At 45.5% G+C, this 22282-nt stretch overlaps 2 protein-coding genes across 2 annotated transcripts in view; one reads left to right on the top strand and one right to left on the bottom strand.

Annotated features, from left to right (window-relative positions):
* LOC146359946 (uncharacterized) overlaps nucleotides 1-15442 on the bottom strand; it is a 47520-nt gene extending 32078 nt beyond the window's left edge. The window contains exons 1-7 of the mRNA XM_084820195.1: nucleotides 15429-15442; nucleotides 14634-14722; nucleotides 14143-14367; nucleotides 7981-8057; nucleotides 6046-6230; nucleotides 4420-4646; nucleotides 132-287 (exon numbers count right to left, since the gene is read on the bottom strand). Of these exons, the coding sequence (XP_084676321.1) occupies nucleotides 132-287; nucleotides 4420-4646; nucleotides 6046-6230; nucleotides 7981-8057; nucleotides 14143-14367; nucleotides 14634-14722; nucleotides 15429-15442 (973 nt within the window). The remainder of the gene's footprint in view (nucleotides 1-131; nucleotides 288-4419; nucleotides 4647-6045; nucleotides 6231-7980; nucleotides 8058-14142; nucleotides 14368-14633; nucleotides 14723-15428) is intronic.
* LOC146359945 (uncharacterized) lies at nucleotides 14225-21653 on the top strand. The gene is given in 7 exon segments (XM_084828492.1): nucleotides 14225-14432; nucleotides 15662-16147; nucleotides 16329-16449; nucleotides 17164-17246; nucleotides 17395-17521; nucleotides 19827-21439; nucleotides 21441-21653. Coding segments are annotated over 6 exon segments (2490 nt in total). The 5' UTR covers nucleotides 14225-14432; nucleotides 15662-15727; the 3' UTR covers nucleotides 21567-21653.
* The last annotated feature ends 629 nt before the right edge of the window (nucleotides 21654-22282 follow it).

Below are 22282 nucleotides of genomic sequence, written 5' to 3'. Positions count from 1 at the left end.
TTGTGTTGTGAGAGTGTGGGTTTTGGACAGGGCAGGCTTAATGGCCCAGAAGGTCTGCTTCAAGTTCCTTAATGGTTAGAGGTCAAGCATGCCAGGCACATCTTCTGTCAGGGAAATTACAGTTCTCTCACCATTTGTCCTTTCTGTGCTGGAGTCAGACAGGACTCTCTGGAGCTGAAGGCTGCTCCTCGGATGATCTGCAACTGGAGACTGGCCCAAGGTCAAGACACCTGGGAACTCGAAGGAGGTCTCAATGGACCTTTGGCCAGACAAGCTTGCAAAGCGGCCTGTAGGAAAGCATAGACAGAAAGTAAGAGGGATCAAAAAGAAAAATGTTTTATTGATAAGCTGCTGGATGGTGAGGGCTGGTTCTCTCTAGTGAATGCAGAATGGAAAAGAGTGCAATGGGTTCATGAGACAGTAGGAGAAGCACATGGTCGTCGATGTCTATATACGAATGCCCAGAGTATGGAAAACAAACAGAACGAACTTGAACCCTTAATACAGGAGGGAAATTATGACTTGATATAACTGAGTCTTGGTGGGATGACTCTCATGCGTGGAATACAGCAATTGAAGGATATAACTTGTTCAAAAAGAACAGGAGGAACAGAAAGGGAGGAGGGGTTGCACTATATGTTAAAAATACATATCTCTGCACAGAAATACAGGAGGATGAGATTGGTAGCCCCATCAAGAGCATCTGGGTTAAAATAAATGGAGCAAAGAATACAAGGAACATGGTGGTCGGAGTCTACTACCAGCCACCCAATCAAGGAGAAGACGAGGATGAAACTTTTGAAAAGCTAATAGCTAATGTTTCAAGGAAGCATGATGTCGTAGTAATGGGGGACTTCAATTTCCCCGATATTTGTTGGGAGACAAATTCTGCAAACCACGGCCCCTCTGAGAAATTCCTGACTTGTGTTGCAGATAACTTCCTCCTACAGAAAGTAGAGGAAGGAACTAGAGGATCAGCTATCCTTGACTTGATCCTAACCAACAGAGATGACTTAGTGGATAAAGTAGTAGTTACAGGAACTCTGGGGGAAAGTGACCATGTTATACTTGAGTTCATGGTTCTAAAGGAAGCAAAAGCTGAGTGTAGCCAAACCCGTACCCTGGATTTTAGGAAAGCTGATTTTAATAAACTCAGAACAATGATCAGTAAGGTCCCATGGCAAGTGACTATAATGAGAAAAGGAGTCCAAGATGGGTGGGAGCTTTTAAAAAAGGAAATTCTCAAGGCACAATCACAAACCATTCCAACAAGAAGAAAAGGTGGAAGACAACAGAAGAAGCCAGTGTGGCTTCACAAGAAGCTTAGAAATTACCTGAAAACAAAAAAGCACACATTTAGGAAGTGGAAGGAAGGACAAGCAACAAAGGAAGAGTACAGGCAGGTAGCACAGAATTGCAGGGAAGGTGTCAGGAAGGCTAAAGCTGAGAATGAGCTGAGGTTAGCGCGGGATGCTAAAAGCAACAAAAAGGCTTTCTTCAGATACATGCATAGTAAAAGACAGAAGAAAAAAATGGTGGTTCAACTATTAAATAAGGATTGCAAAATGATAACAGATGACAAAAAAAAAAAAAAAGGCAGAAGCGCTCAATCGCCACTTTGGCTCAGTCTTCTCCCAAAAGAGGGTCTATGAGCCCCCTGGTGAAGGCAAAGTACAAGCTGAAGGGGCAGGATTGCAGCTTGAGATCGATAGGCATATGGTCAAGGAACACCTAATTACTTGAATGAGTTCAAATCTCCAGGGCCAGATGAACTGCACCCTAGAGTAATAAACTCTCAGAACCACTGTCTATTAACTTTGAGAAATCATGGAGGACGGGTGAAGTGCCAGATGACTGGAGGAGGGCTAATGTTGTCCCTATCTTCAAAAAGAGTAAAAAGGAGGAAACTGGGGTCTACAGACCAGTCAGTCTGACATCAATCCCTGGGAAAATCCTGGAGCAGATGATAAAGCAATCCATCTGGAAGCACCTTGAAAACAATGCAGTGATTACTCAAAGCCAACATGGATTTGTCAAGAACAAATCCTGCCAGATGAATCTGATCTCATTTTTTGATCAGGTCACCTCCCTTGTGGACCGTGGGAATGCTGTGGACATAATATACCTTGACTTCAGCAAAGCTTTCAACAAAGTGCCCCATGATATCCTGATGAGCAAACTAGCTCAAAGTGGGCTAGATGAAACAACTATCAGGTGGATCCACAGTTGGCTACAGAATCAGACACAAAGACTGCTTATCAACGGGATCTTCTCAAACTGAGGAGAGGTAACGAGCGGGGTACTGCAGGACTCAGTCCTGGGCCCAGTGCTCTTCAACATTAATGCCTTGGATGAGGAGATGCAGGGAATGCTGATCAAATTTGCAGATGACACAAAATTGGGCGGGATAGCTAATACCTTGGAAGACAGAAACAAAATTCAAAGTGATCTGGATAGACTGGAGCACTGGGCAGAAAACAACAGAATGACATTTAATAGGGAAAAATGCCAAGTTCTGCATCTAGGAAAAAGAAACCATATGCACAGTTACAAGATGGGGGATACTTGGCTCAACAACACTACAAGCAAGAAGGATCTTGGAACTGTCGATCACAAGCTGAATATGAGCCAACAATGTGATGTGGCTGCAAAAAAGGCCAATGCTATTTTGGGCTGCATTCATAGAAGCATAGCTTCCAAATCCCGGGAAGTACTAGTTCCCCTCTACTCAGCACTGGTTAGGCCTCAGCTGGAGTACTGTGTCCAGTTCTGGGCATCGTACTTTAAGAAGGATGCAGACAAGCTGGAGAGGGTTCAGAGGAGGGCGACAAAGATGATCAGGGGACTGGAAACAGAACACTATGAAGAGAGACTGAAAGAACTGGGCATGTTTAGCCTTGAGAAGAGAAGACTGAGGGGAGATATGATAGCGCTCTTCAAGTACTTGAAAGGTTGTCACAGAGAGGAAGGCCAGGATCTCTTCTTGATCATCCCAGAGTGCAGGACACGGAATAATGGGCTCAAGCTACAGGAAGCCAGATTCTGGCTGAACATCAGGAAAAACATCCTGACTGTTAGAGCGATACGACAATGGAACCAATGACCCAGGGAGGTGGTGGGCTCTCTCACACTGAAGGCGTTCAAAATGAGGCTGGAAAGCCATCTGTCGGGGATGCTCTGACTTGGATTCCTGCATTGACTCGATGGTCTTATAGGCCCCTTCCAACCCTACTATTCTAGGATTCTAGGACAGCCTACCATGCCTCCAAAGGGCACGTTTATGCTACTTTCCAAATTCATTTTTTAAAGTGGTCAAGGCATAATCATTTTTTTCAGTTAGTGATGATAGTATATTACGGAGAAATAGCACGTGTTTATATAGTTCTGCTAGTTTTCTTTAATGCAGAAATCATCTGACACTGGTGGCCAGATCTGCCTTATAAGCCGGATCTGGCCACCTGTGTCAGTTGATTTCAATATTAAATAGGCAATTATTTTGCCATGTGAATTTCACACGGTAAAATCTTTAACAAAAAATCTTCAGCCAGCTAAAATGCAACCTTTAGCTTTTAATTAGAAATGCAAACTGTCTTGTAAGAAAGCGTTATCATTTAAACCCCCTAGTGGGAAAGTAGAGGAAAGGAAAGAAGAATCCAGCCTCTTCTTTATTATTTTCCTCTCTAATTACCTCTTTCTCCATACCTTTTGGATTTGAGCTAACCTGTCACAAATAATAGTAGTAGAGCTCGAAAGCCTCATTATCATCTCATTCACTTGCCAGACATCTTGCAATCCCTGTGTTCCCATTACACCACTGGTTGCAGGGGAGAATTCTCTCTCCCCACCACACACACACACACACACACACACACACACTTCTGATGAAATAGATGGTGCTAGACAAATGGAGACAGTCCTTGGGCCCATCTGCACTAGAGTACAGATTTTACATTACCGTTAAGGGGGCAGTGTTGCTGTACATAGGATACAGGGAAACCCGTTGACCTGTCCACTAACCAGATGAGACATCAGCATTGTGGATTGGCTGTGCAGAGTGTATTAACCAGTTCCGTACCCTGCTCCTACAGCTATTCCTAATCATGCAGCTGCCTACCACAATTAGTCCAGGAAAGGAGAAATCTGTACTGTTGTTGGCAGTCAACAGCAGGACCCATCTCCAACTATCTATCTGGTGTGCAGTTCATAATAAAATCAGTGCTAAGAATATCTCAGTCCTGTTGGGATCAACAGGACAGACGTATTTGCAGGCTTCCTTACACCCAGCCACATAGTAACTCTAGTCACTAGTGCCATGCATGCAAAGAGACTTAAAGGTATCTCCCCAGCAGAGGGGAGGGATTGGGAGATCCCCTCCTGAGGGTGTAGGGGTAGCAGACAATGGCTGTGGGGGAGACTCACCTAGGCATGCTGGGGTGCTCCGTGTTTGGCTAGGAAGTCGTAGCAGCTCGTGGCTTGGAACCCCAGTGGACTGCTTCTGGGTTGATGAATGACTGGGGATGCTGGAAATGGCAGTGCTGTCCGATTGACGACTGTATCCACGAATTGCATAGCGACTGGGTGGGTACTTCTCATCCAGTGGACATAGCAGCAGCTTTGCCAACTTGTACTCCAAATAAAAGACAGTCCTAGCCGGGGATAGGCATCAAATGAGACCTCCAGAAACAGTGACAGAAAGCAGTTCAGAGCAATCAGCCACAGGAAGGGACCCGAAGCATAATTCTAAACCCGAAGTAATTCTCCTCCCTTTAAAAAAATGGTTCGGGCTATGCACTCACCATATTCACATTTAAACTGCTGACTTTATTTAAAGGAAGGGAAGGGCCATGGCTCAGTGGCAGAGCATCTGCTTTGCATGGAGAAGGGCCTAGGTTCAACCCTTGGCACCTCCAGGGAGGGCTAGGAAGGAATCCTGCTGAAACCCTGGAGAGCCGCTGCCACTCAGTGTCTACCATACTGGGCTAGCTGGACCCCCAGCCTGACTCAGTACAAGGCCACTTTCTGCATTCCTAACTCAATTCACATATTTCCCTCCTTCACAAAGGCAATCCACACTTTCATTTATGATGAGGACATAGCTCACATGGGGCTAGCAGTACTTAGTTCTACATTTAGCACTAAAAGGTATCTGCAGGTTTCCTTCCTTCTGGAAAGGATTTTGGTTGCGTTTGTGGATGTCCAAATAGTTGATTTCTTGACATGCATCTGGATCCTATGCACCCTTATTCCAAAGTCTACAGTAGTTAATGGGGTCTTATTCCCAAGTAACTGCAGCCTACACAAGATTTGCTATGTCGCAGAATATCTGCCCATGCCTTCCTTTCTACTGTGACCCCTGCCCTTTAATCCCAGACGTTTGATGATTGGCTGTTGTTACTCCCAAGGGAAAGAAACGCACCTGTACATGCTCAGAGGTATTATTATCCTCTTTGATAGCCTGCATGTCCTGCAAATTAACATACTATAGGGAAGATTTGGGCTCCAGGGCTCAGTGCTGCTTCTGAAACCAGTTATGAGGTCCAATACAGCATGAGATGAAATTAAGCACAGCTGTTGTTCGAACTGTGAATGTGATTTGGCCACAGAAATCTTGTTTCCTTGGGAAGCAACTGACCTGTAGAATGGGTAGATTATACCTGAGGTGACATTCAGTAGCCTCAAGGTTTCCTTTCCGGACCCCTCTTCAATTTACGTAAGTGTTCCCACCCTGCAGACACTAACCATGGACATTCAGGACTTCATAGCAGCAGGAGTTGAACTCAGACCCCACTCCTCAAAGGCAGAAACCTAAGCATAGAGAATATTCGCAACTTGCCAATTCAATGGAAAGATGACAAACAGCACAGACCATTGCGTAGAACAGGGGTGGGCAACTTGTATATTTTGCCCTACAATTCCCATCATCTCTCACCATTGACTATGCTGCCTAGGGGTGATGGGAGTTGTAGGCCAAAGCATCTGGAAGGCCACAAGTTTCCCACCCCTGGCACAGAAGACAGGGAAAGGCACACAGATCCAATACTCAACCTTTGGAAGGGGAGGAAGCGCTCTTGCGCTAACCAGCGGAGGGCCCGTTCCCTCTCTGCATCTGTTGCTCCATAGCAAGGAGAGCTTGGCCCAACCTCCAGCTGGTGGAGAGGCTCCAAGAGGAAGCCATCCAGTTCCTGCAGCTGTCCTGTGAGTCGGTCATAACGCAGTCTAAGGGGGAAAGCCTGCTTGAAAGACAAAAAGCCCCCCTTAGCCAGAGGAGTGACACCTTATGTGGGAGACGGCAGAGCCGTCTGCAGAGGTTACTGTTTAGTTCCGAGAAGCGTTCGGGTGAAGACCAGCATAGTATTCATTTGAGCGGTTGCAGCAGGTCCATCAGCGGCACTGTAAACCTGGCTTTGGAACTAATGGTACAAACGTATACACTGGAAACAAATACCCCAATGCATACACCAGAAAGTGGAATGCTGGACTGTTAAGTGAATAACCCCTTCTTCTTGTGCATCAAGTGGGATGTCGAAGGTTCCTTTTTAAAAAAGAGATGCATATGCCTTTATGCATATATTAATTGCTGCTTCACCTGAAAAAGTTTGTTTTAAACTACTCTGGGGATGGAAGGGCAAAAATGGCTAGCTGGGTGAGATTCCTGAACCTCAGTACTGTGGGATAGGTGAGCTGAAATTTGCATCCATTTAAATTATTAAGGGCTCTAATAAGATATAATGCTAATTGTGTGACTATACAGTTATCTGTTTACATTAGCCTTCCACAACCTGGTGGCCACCAGATGTGTTGGATTACAACTCCCAGCATCCCCCACCAGCATGGCTGGTGGGTGGATGCTGGGAGTTGTAGTCCAGCACATCTGGTGGGCGCCAGGTTGGGGAAGGCTGATCTAGATCATCCAGTGTAAACAGCAGTTGCAATGGAGTCTGAGCACAACTGAGGCTGTGGCATGTGGGGAGGGGAGGTTTAATCCTCCCCCCACCACACACACATACACACATACCACGATCCCAGTAGAAAGGCTTCCCTGGAGCTGTTCCTGGGAGGAAAGCTTCCATTGGTGTGTGTGTGTGTGTGTAATTTTCATGAGGAATGTCGGGGGGGAGGATTAACCTTCCCTGCATGTCCTCATCTATCTCCCCTCTACAGCAAGTATTTACATTTTTAAAACTATGAGCATTAATTACTTTCACAACATTCACATCATGTCCAGTTTGACCCAACATCATAAGTGTAAATGACCAATACCAGAATCTACAGTTGGATAATACTTTTATTTGGCAAGGGACAGAAACCTCTGTCCTATGGGCCTAATTGGGCCCACGGAGGTTGCCCATCCAGCCTGCAGGGCCTTCCAGGATTCCTTCGGGGGAGGAGCTTGGCCAAAACGTCACAAAAATAGTGAGCCAACCTTTGACTTCTCCGGAATTCTTCATCAGGTAAAGTGCGGGGTAGTGAGGGGGGAAAAAAAGCTGGCTTGATGTCCTATTTTGTGGATTTTATGGGTACAACATCAAGCAAGCTTTTTTCTCTCCCTTCAACCTCCAGTTTTGCGTAATATCTACCCTGATGAAGACTTCTGGAGAACTCAAAAGCTTGCTCAGTCTTTTGTGACATTTCAGTTGGTCCCAATAAACTTATTGCTGACTGTGGATTTTTGCATTTTTCTTATGGACCAACACAACTTCCTTTGCTTTTTGGCTTTTTGTATATGACCATGTTTCTCTCTCTCTCTGGGACAGCTTTCCCTGACCTGGTGTCCTCCAGATGTTTTGGTCTATAACTCCCATCATTACCAACCATTGACCATGCTGGCTGGGGCTGATGGGAGTTGAAGTCCAACACATCGGAGGGCACCAGGTTGGGGAAGGCTGTCTGAGAAAAACAACCCACAACTTTGAAATTATTCTTTGGACCCAGTCAATAGCTCAAGTCTGGATAACAGGCAAAGATATGAGCACTACTCACAGGCAGAACCAGAAAAGCATTGAACGTTTCCAGGAATAGGTCATCATAAGTCAACAGGTCTTCTAGAAGCTCATGCTCTGGAGCAAAAAAATAAAATAAAATAAAGACAGCAGTATAAATAGGACAGTTTGGTTTACAAGCCCCATGACCTTTGCTGCTTTCAGGAGCAAGATTGAACTGCATAATAAAAAAGGATTAGGCGTGGGCATCTTGTGGCAGTTCAGATGGTGTTAAGCTGCAACTCCCATTATCCCTCACTATTGCCTATGCTGACTAGGGCTGATGGGAGTTGAAGTCCAATGACATCTGGAGGGCCACAAGTTGCCCACTCCAGGAGTAGAAGGTTAGGGAGCTTGTGGAAATGAATATGGAACAAGAAGTCTGATTGCTCCTTATTGGTGCCAATGAAAACTTCTCTCCCAGAGCTAATAACAGCTTTGGGGTTGGGGTGGAGATTTTTGTAGGGACTATAGTGGGAGGAGAGCCTCATGTGGCGCAGAGTGGTAGGCGGCTGTATAGCAACCAAAGCTCTCCCCACGACCTGAGTTCGATCCCAGCGGAAGCCGGGTCTCAGGTAGCCAGCTCAGGTTGACTCAGCCCTCCATCCTTCCGAGGTTGGCAAAATGAGTACTCAGCTTGCTGGGGGAAAGGTAGTCACGACTGGGGAAGGCAATGGCAAACCACCCCACTATAGTCTGCCACAAAAACGCTAGCGCAAGCGGCGTCCCTCTAGGGGTCAATAATGACCCGGTGCTTGCACAGGAGGAACCTTTCCTCACTCCTTCATGGATCATTGCCTTGTTGTGGCGAAGGGGCTTGCGTAACTCAGTGAAGTCATAAGCTATGCCATGCAGGGCCACCCAAGATGGACAGGTCATGGTGGAGAGTTCTGACAAAATGTGGTCCACTGGAGAAGGAAATGGCAACCCACTCCAGTATCCTTGCCAAGAAAACCCCATGGAACGTATCACAAGGCTAAAAGATATGACGCCGGAAGATGAGCCCCTCAGGTCAGGAGGTGTCCAATATACTACTGGGGAAGAGCAGAGGGAATTTCCAAGTAGCGCCAGAAAGAGTGAAGCGGCTGGGCCAAAGCCGAAAGGACACTCAGCTGTGGATGTGTCTGGTGGTGAAAAGAAAATCCGATGCTGTAAAGAACAATATTGTTTAGGATCCTGGAATGTAAGATCAATGAATCAAGGTAAGCTGGAGGTGGTCAAACATGAGATGGCAAGATTGAATATCGACATCTTGGGAAGCAGCGAACTAAAATGGACAGGCATGGGCGAATTTAATTCAGGTGACCATCATATCTACTACTGTGGGCAAGAATCCCTTAGAAGAAATGGAGTAGCACTCATAGTCAACAAAAGGGTGGGAAAAGCAGTACTGGAGTACAATCTTAAAAACGATAGTATGATCTCAGTACGAATCCAAGGCAAACCATTCAACATCACAATAATTCAAGTCTATGCCCCAACCACTGATGCCGAAGAAGCTGAGGTTGATCGGTTCTATGAAGACCTACAACACCTTCTAGAACTAACACCAAAAAAAGATGTCCTTTTCATCATAGGGGATTGGAATGCTAAAGTAGGAAGTCAAGAAATCACCGGATAACAGGCAGGCATGGCCTTGGTGTACAAAATGAAGCAGGACAAAAGCTAATCGAGTTTTGCCAAGAGAACACGCTGATCAAAGCAAACACTCTTTTCCAACAGCACAAGAGGCGACTCTACACATGGACATCACAAGATGGTCAATATCGAAATCAGATTGATTATGTCCTTTGCAGCCAAAGATGGAGAAGCTCTATACAGTCAGTAAAAACAAGACCTGGAGCTGACTGTGGCTCAGATCATGAGCTTCTTATCGCAAAATTTCAGCTTAAATTGAAGAACGTCGGGAAAACCACTAAACCATTCAGGTATGACCTAAATCATATCCCTTATGAATTTACAGTGGAGGTGAGGAATAGATTTAAGGGATTAGACCTGAAAGACAGAGTGCCTGAGGAACTATGGACGGAGGTCCGTAACATTGTTGAGGAGGCAGCAACTCAATCCATCCCAAAGAAAAAGAAATGCAAGAAAGCCAAGTGGCTGTCTGATGAGGCTTTACAAGTAGCTGAGGAAAGAAGGGAAGCGAAAAGCAAGGGAGAAAGGGGAAGAGATATCCAACTGAATGCAGAGTTCCAGAGAATAGCAAGGAGAGACAAGAAGGCCTTCTTAAATGAACAATGCAAAGGAATCGAGGAAAACAACAGAATGGGAAAGACTAGAGATCTTTTCAAGAAAATCGGAGATCTCAAGGGAACGTTTTGTGCAAAGACGGGCATGATAAAGGACAAAGAAGGCAGGGACCTAATAGAAGCAGATGAGATTAAGAAGAGGTGGCAAGAATACACAGAAGAACTATACAGGAAAGATCTCAGTGTCCCTGATAGCCATGATAGTGCGGTCACTGAACTTGAGCCAGACATCCTCGAGAGTGAAGTCAAGTGGGCCTTAGGAAGCATTAGTAACAACAAAGCTAGCGGAGATGACAGTATTCCAGCTGAGCTATTTAAAATCCTAAAAGATGATGCTGTTAAAGTGCTTCATTCAATATGCCAACAAATGTGGAACACTCAACAGTGTCCACAAGACTGGAAAAGGTCAGTTTACATTCCAATTCCAAAGAAGGGCAATGCCAAAGAGTGTTCAAACTACTGCACAATTGCGCTCATTTCACATGCCAGCAAGGTGATGCTCAAAATCCTACAAGCTAGGCTTCAGCAGTATGTGAACCGAGAACTACCAGAAGTACAAGCTGGGTGTCGAAGAGGCAGAGGAACTAGAGATCAAATCGCCAACATTTGCTGGATCATGGAGAAAGCAAGAGAATTCCAGAAAAACGGCTATTTCTGCTTCATTGACTATGCGAAAGCCTTTGATTGTGTGGATCACAACAAACTGTGGCAAATACTTAAAGATATGGGAGTACCAGACCACCTTACCTGTCTCCTGAGAAACCTGTACGAGGGTCAAGAAGCAACAGCAAGAACCAGACATGGAACAACCGTTTGGTTCAAAATTGGGAAAGGAGTACGACAAGGTTGCATATTGTCACCCTGCTTATTTAACTTATATGCAGAGTACATCATGAGAAATGCCGGGTTGGATGAATCACAGGTTGGAATTAAGATTGCCGGGAGAATTATCAACAACCTCCGATATGCAGACGATACCACCCTAATATCAGAAAGCGAAGAGGATCTAAAGAGCTTCTTGTTGAGGGTGAAAGAGGAGAGTGCAAAAGCTGGTTTGAAACTCAACATTAAAAAAACGAAGATCATGGCATCTGGCCCCATCACTTCCTGGCATATAGAAGGGGAAGAAATGGAAGCTGTGACAGATTTTACTTTCTTGGGCTCCAAGATCACCACAGATGGTGACTGTAGCCATGAAATTAAAAGACGCTTGCTCCTTGGGAGGAAAGCTATGGCAAACCTAGACAGCATAGTAAGAAGCAGAGACATCACCTTGCTGACAAAGGTCCATATAATCAAAGCTATGGTTTTCCCAGTAGTAATGTATGGCTGTGAGAGCTGGACTATAAGGAAGGCTGAGTGCCGAAGAATCAATGCTTTCGAACTGTGGTGCTGGAGAAGACTCTTATGAGTCCCCTGGACTGCAAGGAGGTCAAATCAGTCCATCCTAAAGGAAATCAACCCTGAGTGCTCCTTGGAAGGACAGATACTGAAGCTGAAGCTCAAATATTTTGGCCACCTAATGCCAAGAGAAAACTCTCTGGAAAAGACCCTGATTCTGGGGAAAGACTGAAGGCAAAAAGAGAAGGGGACGGCAGAGGATGAGATGGCTAGATAGCATCACCGTTGCAATGAATATGAACTTGAGCACGCTCCGGGAGAGAGTGCAGGACAGGAAGGCCTGGCGTGCTATGGTTGAAGAGTCGGACACGACTGAACGACTGAACAACAACAAAATAGTGGGAGGGAAAGCGCTCCAAATCCATCCCTGCATGCTGTGGTCCTGATGCTGCTCACCACTGTCCCACAGTTTTGTTCTTATTTAATACATTTCTAATCTTCCCCCAAACTAATGTACTCTTAGCCTCCAGGCACTTGCAATTTTTCCTTAGTATTCCACCCCAAATCCTCTTCCACAATGGGGTGGGAGACAAATATACTGAAATACCATATCTTACAGAAGGCACCTCATGAAAAGCCTTGGACTATGCATGTCTCCCCCCGCCCTGTTTTACATTCTCCCACTCTGGCAACTGGCCCAAATGAGGGAATGATGGACAGGCCAGTCAACTGCCTGCTAATTGGCAGCTCTGAACCCAAAAGTCTCTGTTTCTGTGGAGCCTTTGGCTTAATGCCTTAATCCTTGCCCAAAACTGCAACTATACTTCAGAAAATGCTTACATTTTGCTCACATTCCTACTAAAAATTAGTAGGAATGGGGCTTAAAGTGAAGCTTAAACCTGAGTACTTCTGCAGGTGTGTGTGTGTGTGTGTGTGTTTGTGTAAAAATAATTTATGCACCCTTCTTGTAAAGTTTATTCTTCTTGGAGTCAATACAGAGAACCAGCTTAACACGGTAGGATTTTGCTTAGGCTGTATTAATGCAAATTGCAAATGTGGTAGGATTTTCTTTTCTGCCATACATTCCAAAGTGCAATAATAAAGATCAGGTGCCATACCAAGTGGTTAGGTTTGCCCACATTTCTGTCATGGTTGGATGGTCAGCTATTCGCAGGCGATATTCAGGAAGGCTTAGAGCAGGGGTGAACAACTTGTGGTCCTCCAGATGTTGTTGGACTACAACTCCCAGTAGCCCTAGTCAGCATAGTCAATGGTGAGGGATGATGGGAGTTGCAACTTAACACCATCTGAACTGCCACAAGATGCCCACCCCGATCCTTTTTTATTTACTTGCTATATTTCTATACTGCCCAATAGCCAAAGCTCTCTGCGTGATTCACAATTGATGGACTGCACATAGTGGGTAAGATACTCTGCTGAGTTATAATCTCATGGCAAGAGTTAGCTTTCCTCATTTTTCTTCAGGTTTTCCATTTTTTAATTCAGATTTCTGTTCCAACTGTTTATTTATTTTGAAAGATTTGCATGTTTACAATTCTTATGAAGGTTTTTTAAAATGCTAATTTAAGTTTTTGTGTATTTGAGGACTGAGAAACCACAGTCATATCACTGATGTTGTGGGTTGTGTGATAAGAGGGCTGGGTGGGTAGATATGCACATATGTAAATATATATTGTTGATCTTAAGGTGTAAAGTGAATGCTATGTTAAAGCATATGAAACGTGGGGAAAATCCAGTTATACACAATACATGGCTTTGCAAGCTAAAAAGCTGTTCTTTTCAAATAGCCAGATTTTTTTTTTTCCCAAGAGAAAGACTCCAGACAGAAGGGAAATTTTTTTTATCAAACTCTTCGAAGTAGCACTGTTATCGGTATGAATAAACTTTTGATAAAAGGATGAGAACAGAGTAGCCATCTACTTTGGTAAACAAGGATCCAGGAAGTAATGACCAAACACTGCAGCAATGCATGGGATAAGAATAAATGCCTTCACTCCATAGCAACAGCACTAGTCCGTTTCTAAAGGTGCAGCAACAGCAAACAGAATAGTTCATTTAGGGCGCAATCCTATGCATGTTTAAACAGACAAAAGTCCTACACTTCCCACACACCCCTGCCAGAATGCTGGGAACTGTGGGGCTTTTTTCTGTCTAAACACGGATAGAATTGAACCTTTACGGCTCAATCCTACCGATGTTTAGACAGAAAAAAGTCCTTCGACCCCCAGCATTCCCCAGCCAGAGTTGTAGGGCTTTTTTTCTGTCCGAACATGCAAAGGATTCCACCCTTGTTCGGTATATTTACATCCTGCCTTCCTTTCAAGTGGATCAAGGTGACGTGGTTCTGGCCCCTCCATTTTTGCCTCATAACAACCCTGTGAAGGAGGCTAGGCCGGCCCAAGGTCACCAAGCCAGCTTCAAGGCTGAGCACCGGCGTCTGAACCTGACGCTCCCCGATCCTCGTCCAACGCTCGACCTAAGCACCGCTGCAGTGGGCGCATTAAGAAGCAGCGAGCCAGCTGTCCTCCTCCCACATCCTACGGGCCAACCGGCTGCTTGCATTCGCCGTCGGGCTGCGAGGCTTTGAAGGGTTAAGCCAAGCGAGTGAATCCGGAGCGAGCGCTCGAGAGGCGACACCGCCGTGCCTCCGCCGCGCCGCTTTCTCTCCCGCAGCCGACGCCGCCTTTGGTTTCCTCTCGAGAATCGGCCTAAGAAGCCTAGAGAGGCCGCTTTCCGTCCGCCCCCTTCCGTGGGGGCGGGCGCCTCTGCGTTCCCTGCGCAGGAACCGTGGAGCTCAGAGCGCGGTTACGCGCGTACCAGGGCGCAAAATGTCCGGCAGGTAAGCGAGGCAGGGGCTTGGAGAGAGGCGCAGCCTCCGCGCGCAATGGGGAGAGCACAGACGGGGAGGCGCGGAGGCTGGTGGGCGGCTGGCTGGCTGGCTGGCTAAGAGGAAGCGGGAGCGACCCGCGCTTCCATTTCGCCCCCGAAGGACCCGGTCAGCGCAGAACGAATCCCCCTGCGGTTCTTCCGTAGCCCACACCGGGGAGCGTCTCCGGATTAAGCCACGAGGTCCCGACACCTTCTCCCTGAGAACTCTGCTCAAAATCGCGCCCTTTGGATCTGGATGCCCTAGGACCCGTTTCAAACGGATTTACGCTTCTGTGGTGCAGTATTGGATTGCAGGGGGAGCGATCTGCCCCCCATCTTCTGTGTGGGTCCTCAGGACACAATCCTATGCGGAAGCCCTATAAATCCCAGCATTACCGAGCCAGCCACACTGGGAGTTGTAGGACGGAGTTGTAAGAATTTTTTCTGTCTAAGCAATCATAGGACACCGTGATTTGGCCCACCTTCAAGGCACCCACGGGAGGTGGGGGGTAGGGATGGAGCAGAAGAGGGGAAGGGAGAATCCCTCAGGTGCCCCACACTGCGGAGGGTTGGGGGCTGCTGCAGAAGGGGGGCACGTAGGCCTAGGTCCAGAATGGGATCATGACCGCAGTTTTGCCATTCTTTAAAGATCTGTTCTGGAATTAAAGGGTTGGCAAGAGGGACGGTTCAAGAACAAGATAACCTTTCCCTGTGGTACAGAGACTGGCTTGGGAATGCAGGGAGTTGTAGGACCGTTTTCTGTCTAAACATGCATGGGGTTGCACCTTTAGTTTGTAAACCCCAGGTAAACAACCATCCCTTTAGTCTGTAGTTCGTTCTTTTGGTATTTTCCTGCGTTTCTGGCAGAGAGAAGACCCAGTTGCTAGCTGAAAACATCCACTTTCTCATGTAGAATATTTTCTTTTGAGTTTAAGGGTGCTTCCAGTCAGAGGGTTCCTAGCACTACCAATTAATAGCCATAGTAGAGCTATTCCATCTTTTTTTGCTCACCAGATTTTCCATGGAAAGAGAACATGGGAGGGTTATGAGTGAAAGATGACATCTGGATCCCCTGCAAATTTCTGTGAACGAGGCAGGGCAATAATGCAACAAAAGCCTCATCTGGAAGCACTGTAATAGTTTGAGAAAATGATAGTTCACCCACAGAGCAACATCACTTATTAATTCCACTAATTTCAGCAGCCCTTAACAAGAGAGAAATTGGCAGAAGAGCAAGAACGTCCTTATTGGAGGGGTCCTTTGCGCATGAAGATGGGCAAGCAAGACTTAGCAGACCCAGAAGCAGGAAAAGGCCCTGATGCTACTGAGGCTGGGAGCAGTATCAGATTCTGGGAAAGAACAGTGCAGAAGATCCTTGGTGGGGGGGACACCATCAGCTCCAATGTACAGCGTGATGCCTTTAGGCAGTTTAGCTACCAGGAAACCGAGAGTCCGCGAGAGGTTTGCAATCAACTCCGCCATCTTTGCTGTCAGTGGCTGAAGCCAGAGCAAAACACGAAGTATCAGATCCTGGACCTGGTAATCCTGGAGCAGTTCCTGACTGTCCTGCCACTGGATATTGAGAGCTGGGTTAGAGAATGTGGACCAGAGACCAGTTCCCAGGCGGTGGCCTTGGCAGAAGGCTTCCTGCTGAGTCAGGCAGAGAACAAGACACAGGCAGAACAGGTGAGAGCATTCATCCTGGTAGTTCCAGGAGGCCAAGATGGAGAACAAGGATATCCTAAGCATCCTCACCTTTTTCTGGGAATCATCCAAGGTGGGGATGTTCCAACTTCCCCTCCCATACCTTTGACTCTACCATTCCTTTTCTAAAGCTTTCCCCCATTTTCTAAAATGTCTGTTTCAGGCACAGGGCCTGTTAGCAGAAGTGGATTTCCCTGAAACTGACAAGGCTCCACTGGACATCAAGCAGAGGCCACTGTGCAAAGAAATCTCCAAGGAGAGTGACACTGGTACCAGCTTTCTGGGTAAGGATTAAGGGGGATATTTCAATTCGGATCTTCCTATTCTGAGTATACCTCAAGTCTGTAGGCTCATGTTATGTTGCCCCAAGTCTGTGAATGGAATACACAAAAGCCCCATTCAGACATTTGCCTTCCTCACATTCTAAGTTGCACATGTGGAAGCAAAGTTGTGTTTACTGCTTACATGGTGCAGATGTTAGAGTGGATGCCCTTGACTTACAGTTTGCACCCATTTTGGATCATGAATGAATTTGGTAGTGCCTTAAATCTTCTCTTAAACCAGCTTCAGCTATTTTTCGTTGGGGAAGAGGCTCCTCCTGAGAAGGATCAAATTAGGCACAGCATGTGTCGCACACCAACTTGCCTTTACTTAACTGATTTTCTTAAATGGAGACTTCAAAAACCAGTATCTTTATGAAGTCACAAAAGATTTTCACAAAAATAGGAAGGGTGCATTTTCTTCAAATGTTTGCAGACATTTAAAGGGGCAAGGCAGAAAAACGGAAGGTATGTTATAGGTGGGCAAAAAATGGTTGCAAACAGAAGAAATTTGCAGCACAAGGGAAGTGCTTTAAACCACTGTGTCTTGGCCATTTCTCAACACATCTGAAATTTGGCCAGCTTATGGCACTCAACATGTAGATGCTCTATGCCAAATTTTAGACAGTTTGATATAACAGATAAAGCATCTTCCCACCGTCTTTGTCTCCCTTACAGGCAGTGGAATGACACTAGCAATACATTCCAAGTCACCTGCCCCTTGTAGTGGAGTGGAAACAGCTTCTGGGCAGCCTGATCAGGTAAGTGAAGAGATGGGCATGGGATAGAGCCTGGCACATCTCCCTGGATATAAAAGAATTGATTTCTTTCTCTTTGCTTATGTTAAAATGCCAAGCTGAAGAACCATTGCATTATCTGTAAGGAGCAAATGTTTTCGTGTTGTTTCAGGGTCTTCTGTCATTTGAGCAGGTGGCTGTGTATTTCACTGAGGAGGAATGGGCTCTGTTACGTCCAGACCAGAGAGCCCTGCACAGGGGAGTCATGGTGGAGAATTTTCAGAATGTGGCCTCTCTGGGTAAGGTTCCCTTCCTCCCTGTGCCCCACAGCCCCTCTTGGTTGATAAAATCAAACTCTACAAGGGCAGCTTTAACACTGCTTGAATGCTGGGTACATTTCAGCACCCCAGGTCCTCCTTGTCCAGCTGGGCAGGACGGTGGACCTCTTCAGAGGGAGGCAGAGGCATGGTTGGTGGCCCTTTGCCAAAGCCGCATCAGATGACATCAGGGTTGGATGTCGGAGGCTGCCTCCTAACTTGCATTCAGGGGAAACGAGGTGCTCTGGGAGGGTGCTTCCACCTGGACTGGGCTTCATTTCCTTGTGCTGGTTCACAGCTAGGGGTGAAACTACACATGATATAAGAGTCCAGTGATCAGAACTCCCTGCATGTTTTATTTCACAAAAAGCAACCAGGGGATGGCATGTGTGTGCGTGTGTGTATGATTTGGATCAGGGCAGCAGGGGAGGGGAGTCTAACTCTTTGCTTCAGTGCTGATTCCCCAGCTTAAATTGCCTCCCACCACCACCACCACCCCGCCACTATTAGCTAACCGGTTAAGCCGATATGCTTCCCCATGAGCAGCGAGTAGCAGCCTGGGGGATTTGGACTGGGGCTGCAGCAGAAGGCAGTGTGTTAGAACCCTCCTACTGCTATACTGCAGCCATAATCCAAATTGCAGGGAGGGAGGAATGAGTGCTTTTTGTAGATTAAGAATACATCCGGAGTCCCAGTCATAGAACCCATGGGGCCCAGAACATAGTTTGAGGGCACATGATGCAACCACCTTGCTGAAGTTAAGCAGGTCTAAGTCTGGGAGCTCTGTGTCTGGGAATCCCACATACACCACCTTGAGTTCCAATATGGAAGAAAGGCAGAATGTAAATACACGAAATAAACTCCTATATCACGTGTAGTTTGAGCCTAAGAAATAGGCTACCGGCTTCTTCTGTGTGACTGGTTTTGGGGCGCCACTTCAAGCCAAGCTCAGAAAAATACAGCCTTCAGTGCCACAAAGAGGCTTCCTGGTCCAGGCGGTAGTACCCCAACACACATTCACTAATTGTATACTCATGTGTAGGACTTATAATATCTTGTCATCCCTTGTCCAGGCTTTGAGGACAGGGGAGGGGTCACCAAGATAGCTGGTTTAGAATGTCTCTGAATATTTCTGCAATTGGAAATTGCTGCTCTGTCTTTAAAAACATAAGCCATGCTGGATCAGACCAAAGGAAACCACAAGCAGGACATGAGTGCAACAGCACCTTCTGGCCCATGTTCCCCAGCAACTGGTGTACATAGGCTTACTGCCTCTGATCCTGGAGGTAGCATATAGCCATCAGGACTAGTAGCCATTGACAGCCTTATTCTCCATGAATTCATTCAATCCCCTCTTAAAATTGTCCGAGCTGGTGGCCATTGCTACATCTTGTGATACTCAGTTCCATAGTTTAACTATGCGTTGTGTGAAGATGTAATTCCTTCTGTGTCCATTCAGCTTTACTGGATTATTCTGGGTTCTAGTATTCTGAGTATTATTTTCTTCATGCTATGCATAATTTTATACACCTCTATCATGTCTCCCCTCATTCACCATTTTTTTAAAGATAAGCAGTCCAGATGTTGTAACCTTTCCTTATTGGGCAGTTGCCCTTTTTTGCACTTTTTCCAACCCTACAATATCCCTTTTTAGGTGCAGTGAGCAGAACTGTCTCAGTATTCCAATTGCGGTCGCACTGTAGATTTGTATAAGGGCATTATGACATTGGCAATTGTATTTTTGATTTCATTTCTAATTATGGCTATCATGGAATTAGCCTTTTTCACAGCAGCTGCACACTGGGTCAACATTTTTATTGAGCTGTCCACCACAATCCCAAAATCAGTTTCTTGGTCAGGCACCACAACTTCAGATCTGATCAGGATATACATGAAGTTTGGCTTTTTTGCCCAAATGTGCATCACATTACACTTGTTTACATTTAACCACATTTGCCATATTAATGCCCATTCCCCCAATTTGGAGAGACTCTTTTGGAACTCTTTGCAATCCCTCTTTGTTTTAACCACCCTAAATAATTTGTTGTCATCAGCAAACTTGGCCACCTCACTGCTCACCCCTAACTCCAGATCATTTATGAACAAATTAAAAAGCACAGGCCCCAGTGCAGATGCTAGGGTGGCGGCACTGTTTACATGACTCCATTGTGAGAACTGACCATTTATTCTTTCAGCGTTAATGGCACCTAAGTGGGTATATTCCTTGTTTTCTGGGGCCCCATTTCTCAGTCACACTTTTACAAGTTTTCTCTCTGTATTCCAATAGGAAATAAGCAGGAGAGAGAAGGCTGTGGAGTTCTTTTGGAAAGAGCCAGATGTAAAGAGGGAACCCAAGAGAGAAGGAAAACTGAAGTTAAACCAAAGTGGAAGCAGAAATATATTCCCTTTCAGGGTGGTGACTTTCATATTGCTCAAATCCAAGAAAAAGCAAACAAAATCAAGAAAAGGACTAGGTGCTCTGTGTATGGGAAAAACCTCAGATGGAAATCAAGACTTAATGCTCGCTGGAGAATTCACACTGGAGTGAAACCCGATACAGGTTCTGAATGTGGAAAAAGCTTCTATCAGTGGATAAACCTTAATGCGCATCAAAGAATAAGCACTGCAGAGAATCCTTATGAATGTTTGGAGTATGGAAAGAGCTTCAGTCTAAGCACATCCTTTACAAGGCATCAAGGAATTCGCGCGGGAAAGCGACCATTTAAGTACTCAGATGCAGGATGTGATATAGAACAACTTCAACAAAATGACAGAGTTCACACAGAAGAGAATGCATATAAATGCTTGGAGTGTGGAAAGAACTTCAATCTGAGCACTACTCTCACTAGACATCAAAGAATTCATTCAGGGGAGAGACCATATGTATGCTTAGAGTGTGGAAAGAGCTTCCTTCAGAGGTCAGGCCTCACTATCCATCAAAGAATTCACACAGGGGAGAGACCATATGAATGCTTGGAGTGTGGAAAGAGGTTCCGTCAGAGGACAAGCCTCACTACCCATCATAGAGTTCACACAGGGGAAAATCCACATAAATGCTTGGAGTGTGGGAAGAGCTTCACTCGGAGCTCAACCCTTACTATACACCAAAGAATTCACACAGGGGAGAGACCGTATGAATGCCTGGAGTGTGGAAAGAGCTTCAGTTTAAGTGCATCCTTTATAAGACATCGAAGAATTCACACAGGAGAAAAACCATATAAATGTTCAGATTGTAGTATGAGTTTTCCTAATTTAGAATCCCTGAAAGATCATCATAGAGTTCACACAGGGGAGAATCCATATAAATGCTTGGAGTGTGGAAAGAGCTTCACTCGGAGTGGAACCCTTACTAGACATCAAAGAATTCATACAGGGGAGAGACCGTATGAATGCTTGGAGTGTGGAAAGAGCTTTACTCTGAGGTCAGGCCTCACTATCCATCAAAGAATTCACACAGGGGAGAAACCATATGAATGTTTGGAGTGTGGAAAGAGCTTCAGTCAGAACATAACCTTTACAAGACATCAAAGTATTCACACAGGAGAAAAGCCATATAAATGCTCAGATTGTAGTATGAGTTTTTGTGATATATCATACCTTAAAAAACATTATAAAATTCATACAGAAGAGAGAGCCTATAAGTGTTTGGAGTGTGGAAGGAGCTTCACTCAGAGCGAAGCCCTTACTAAACATCAAAGAATTCACACACGGGAAAAACCATATGAATGCCTGGAGTGTGGAAAGAGCTTCAGTCAGAACACAGCTTTTACAAGACATCAAAGAATTCACACAGGAGAAAAGCCATATAAATGCTCAGATTGCAGTATGAGTTTTTGTGATATATCATACCTTAAAAAACATTATAAAGTTCATACAGAAGAGAGAGTTTATACATGCTTGGGAGTGTGGAAAGAGCTTCAGTAAGGGGACAGCCTTCACTTCACATCAAAGACAGCACAACGGAGAAAAAAATATAAAGGAGTATGAACAGAGCTTCAGTCTCCACATAGGCATTGATGAACATTAAAGAATACACACAGGAGAAACCATGCAAATGTTTGGAGTGTGTACAGCAAAGATTCCACACAGAAGAAGCACCACATAAATGCTCAGAGCATAGCATCAGTTTTTGTGATACATTATATCATTAAAAAGGTTATAGTGTTCACACAGCAGAGAATCCATAGTGATGTTTAAGAGTGTGGAAAAAGCTTCAGTCAGAGCAAAAGTCTCCCTTCACATTAAAGAATGCATGTATAGGAGAAGCCTGTGAATCCTAGAAATGCACAGAGAAATTCATGTGAAGCACAAATCTTCAGAAAAGGCTTGTGTGAAAGCATATAAAAAAATAGACAAGCGCTTTTCTGATTAATCTAATCTTAATTACCACAAAATCCACACAGAGAAAAGACTATAAATGCTCAGACTGTGGCAACGTCCTCTATGAATAAGAGAATGTGTGGGAAACAAACGACAGTTGGAGCCATTCCACTTTTACCAGATGTCAGTCTTATGATTAGGCATTTATTAAGAGAGCAATCCTATGGCCCATTGACAGCTTCTGGGGGGGCCATAGGATAATTTGGATTCCTGGATCTGAAGTCAGAGTCAGTGCTCAGAGCCAGGAGTCTGAGCTCCCTGCCCCCTCTCCCTTGCAGCCAGCACAGAAAACCATACCGCCTCCCTCCGAGCACACAAAAGTGACCTTGGACAGGACAGAGAGGGGGTGTTTCTGGGGGGGGG

The sequence above is a fragment of the Heloderma suspectum genome, chromosome 1 (assembly GCF_057233095.1).
Source record: "Heloderma suspectum isolate Gila_16-S chromosome 1, 16-S_ref, whole genome shotgun sequence".
NCBI classification, from domain to species: domain Eukaryota; kingdom Metazoa; phylum Chordata; class Lepidosauria; order Squamata; family Helodermatidae; genus Heloderma; species Heloderma suspectum.
This window is presented reverse-complemented; position numbering and strand designations above follow the sequence as displayed.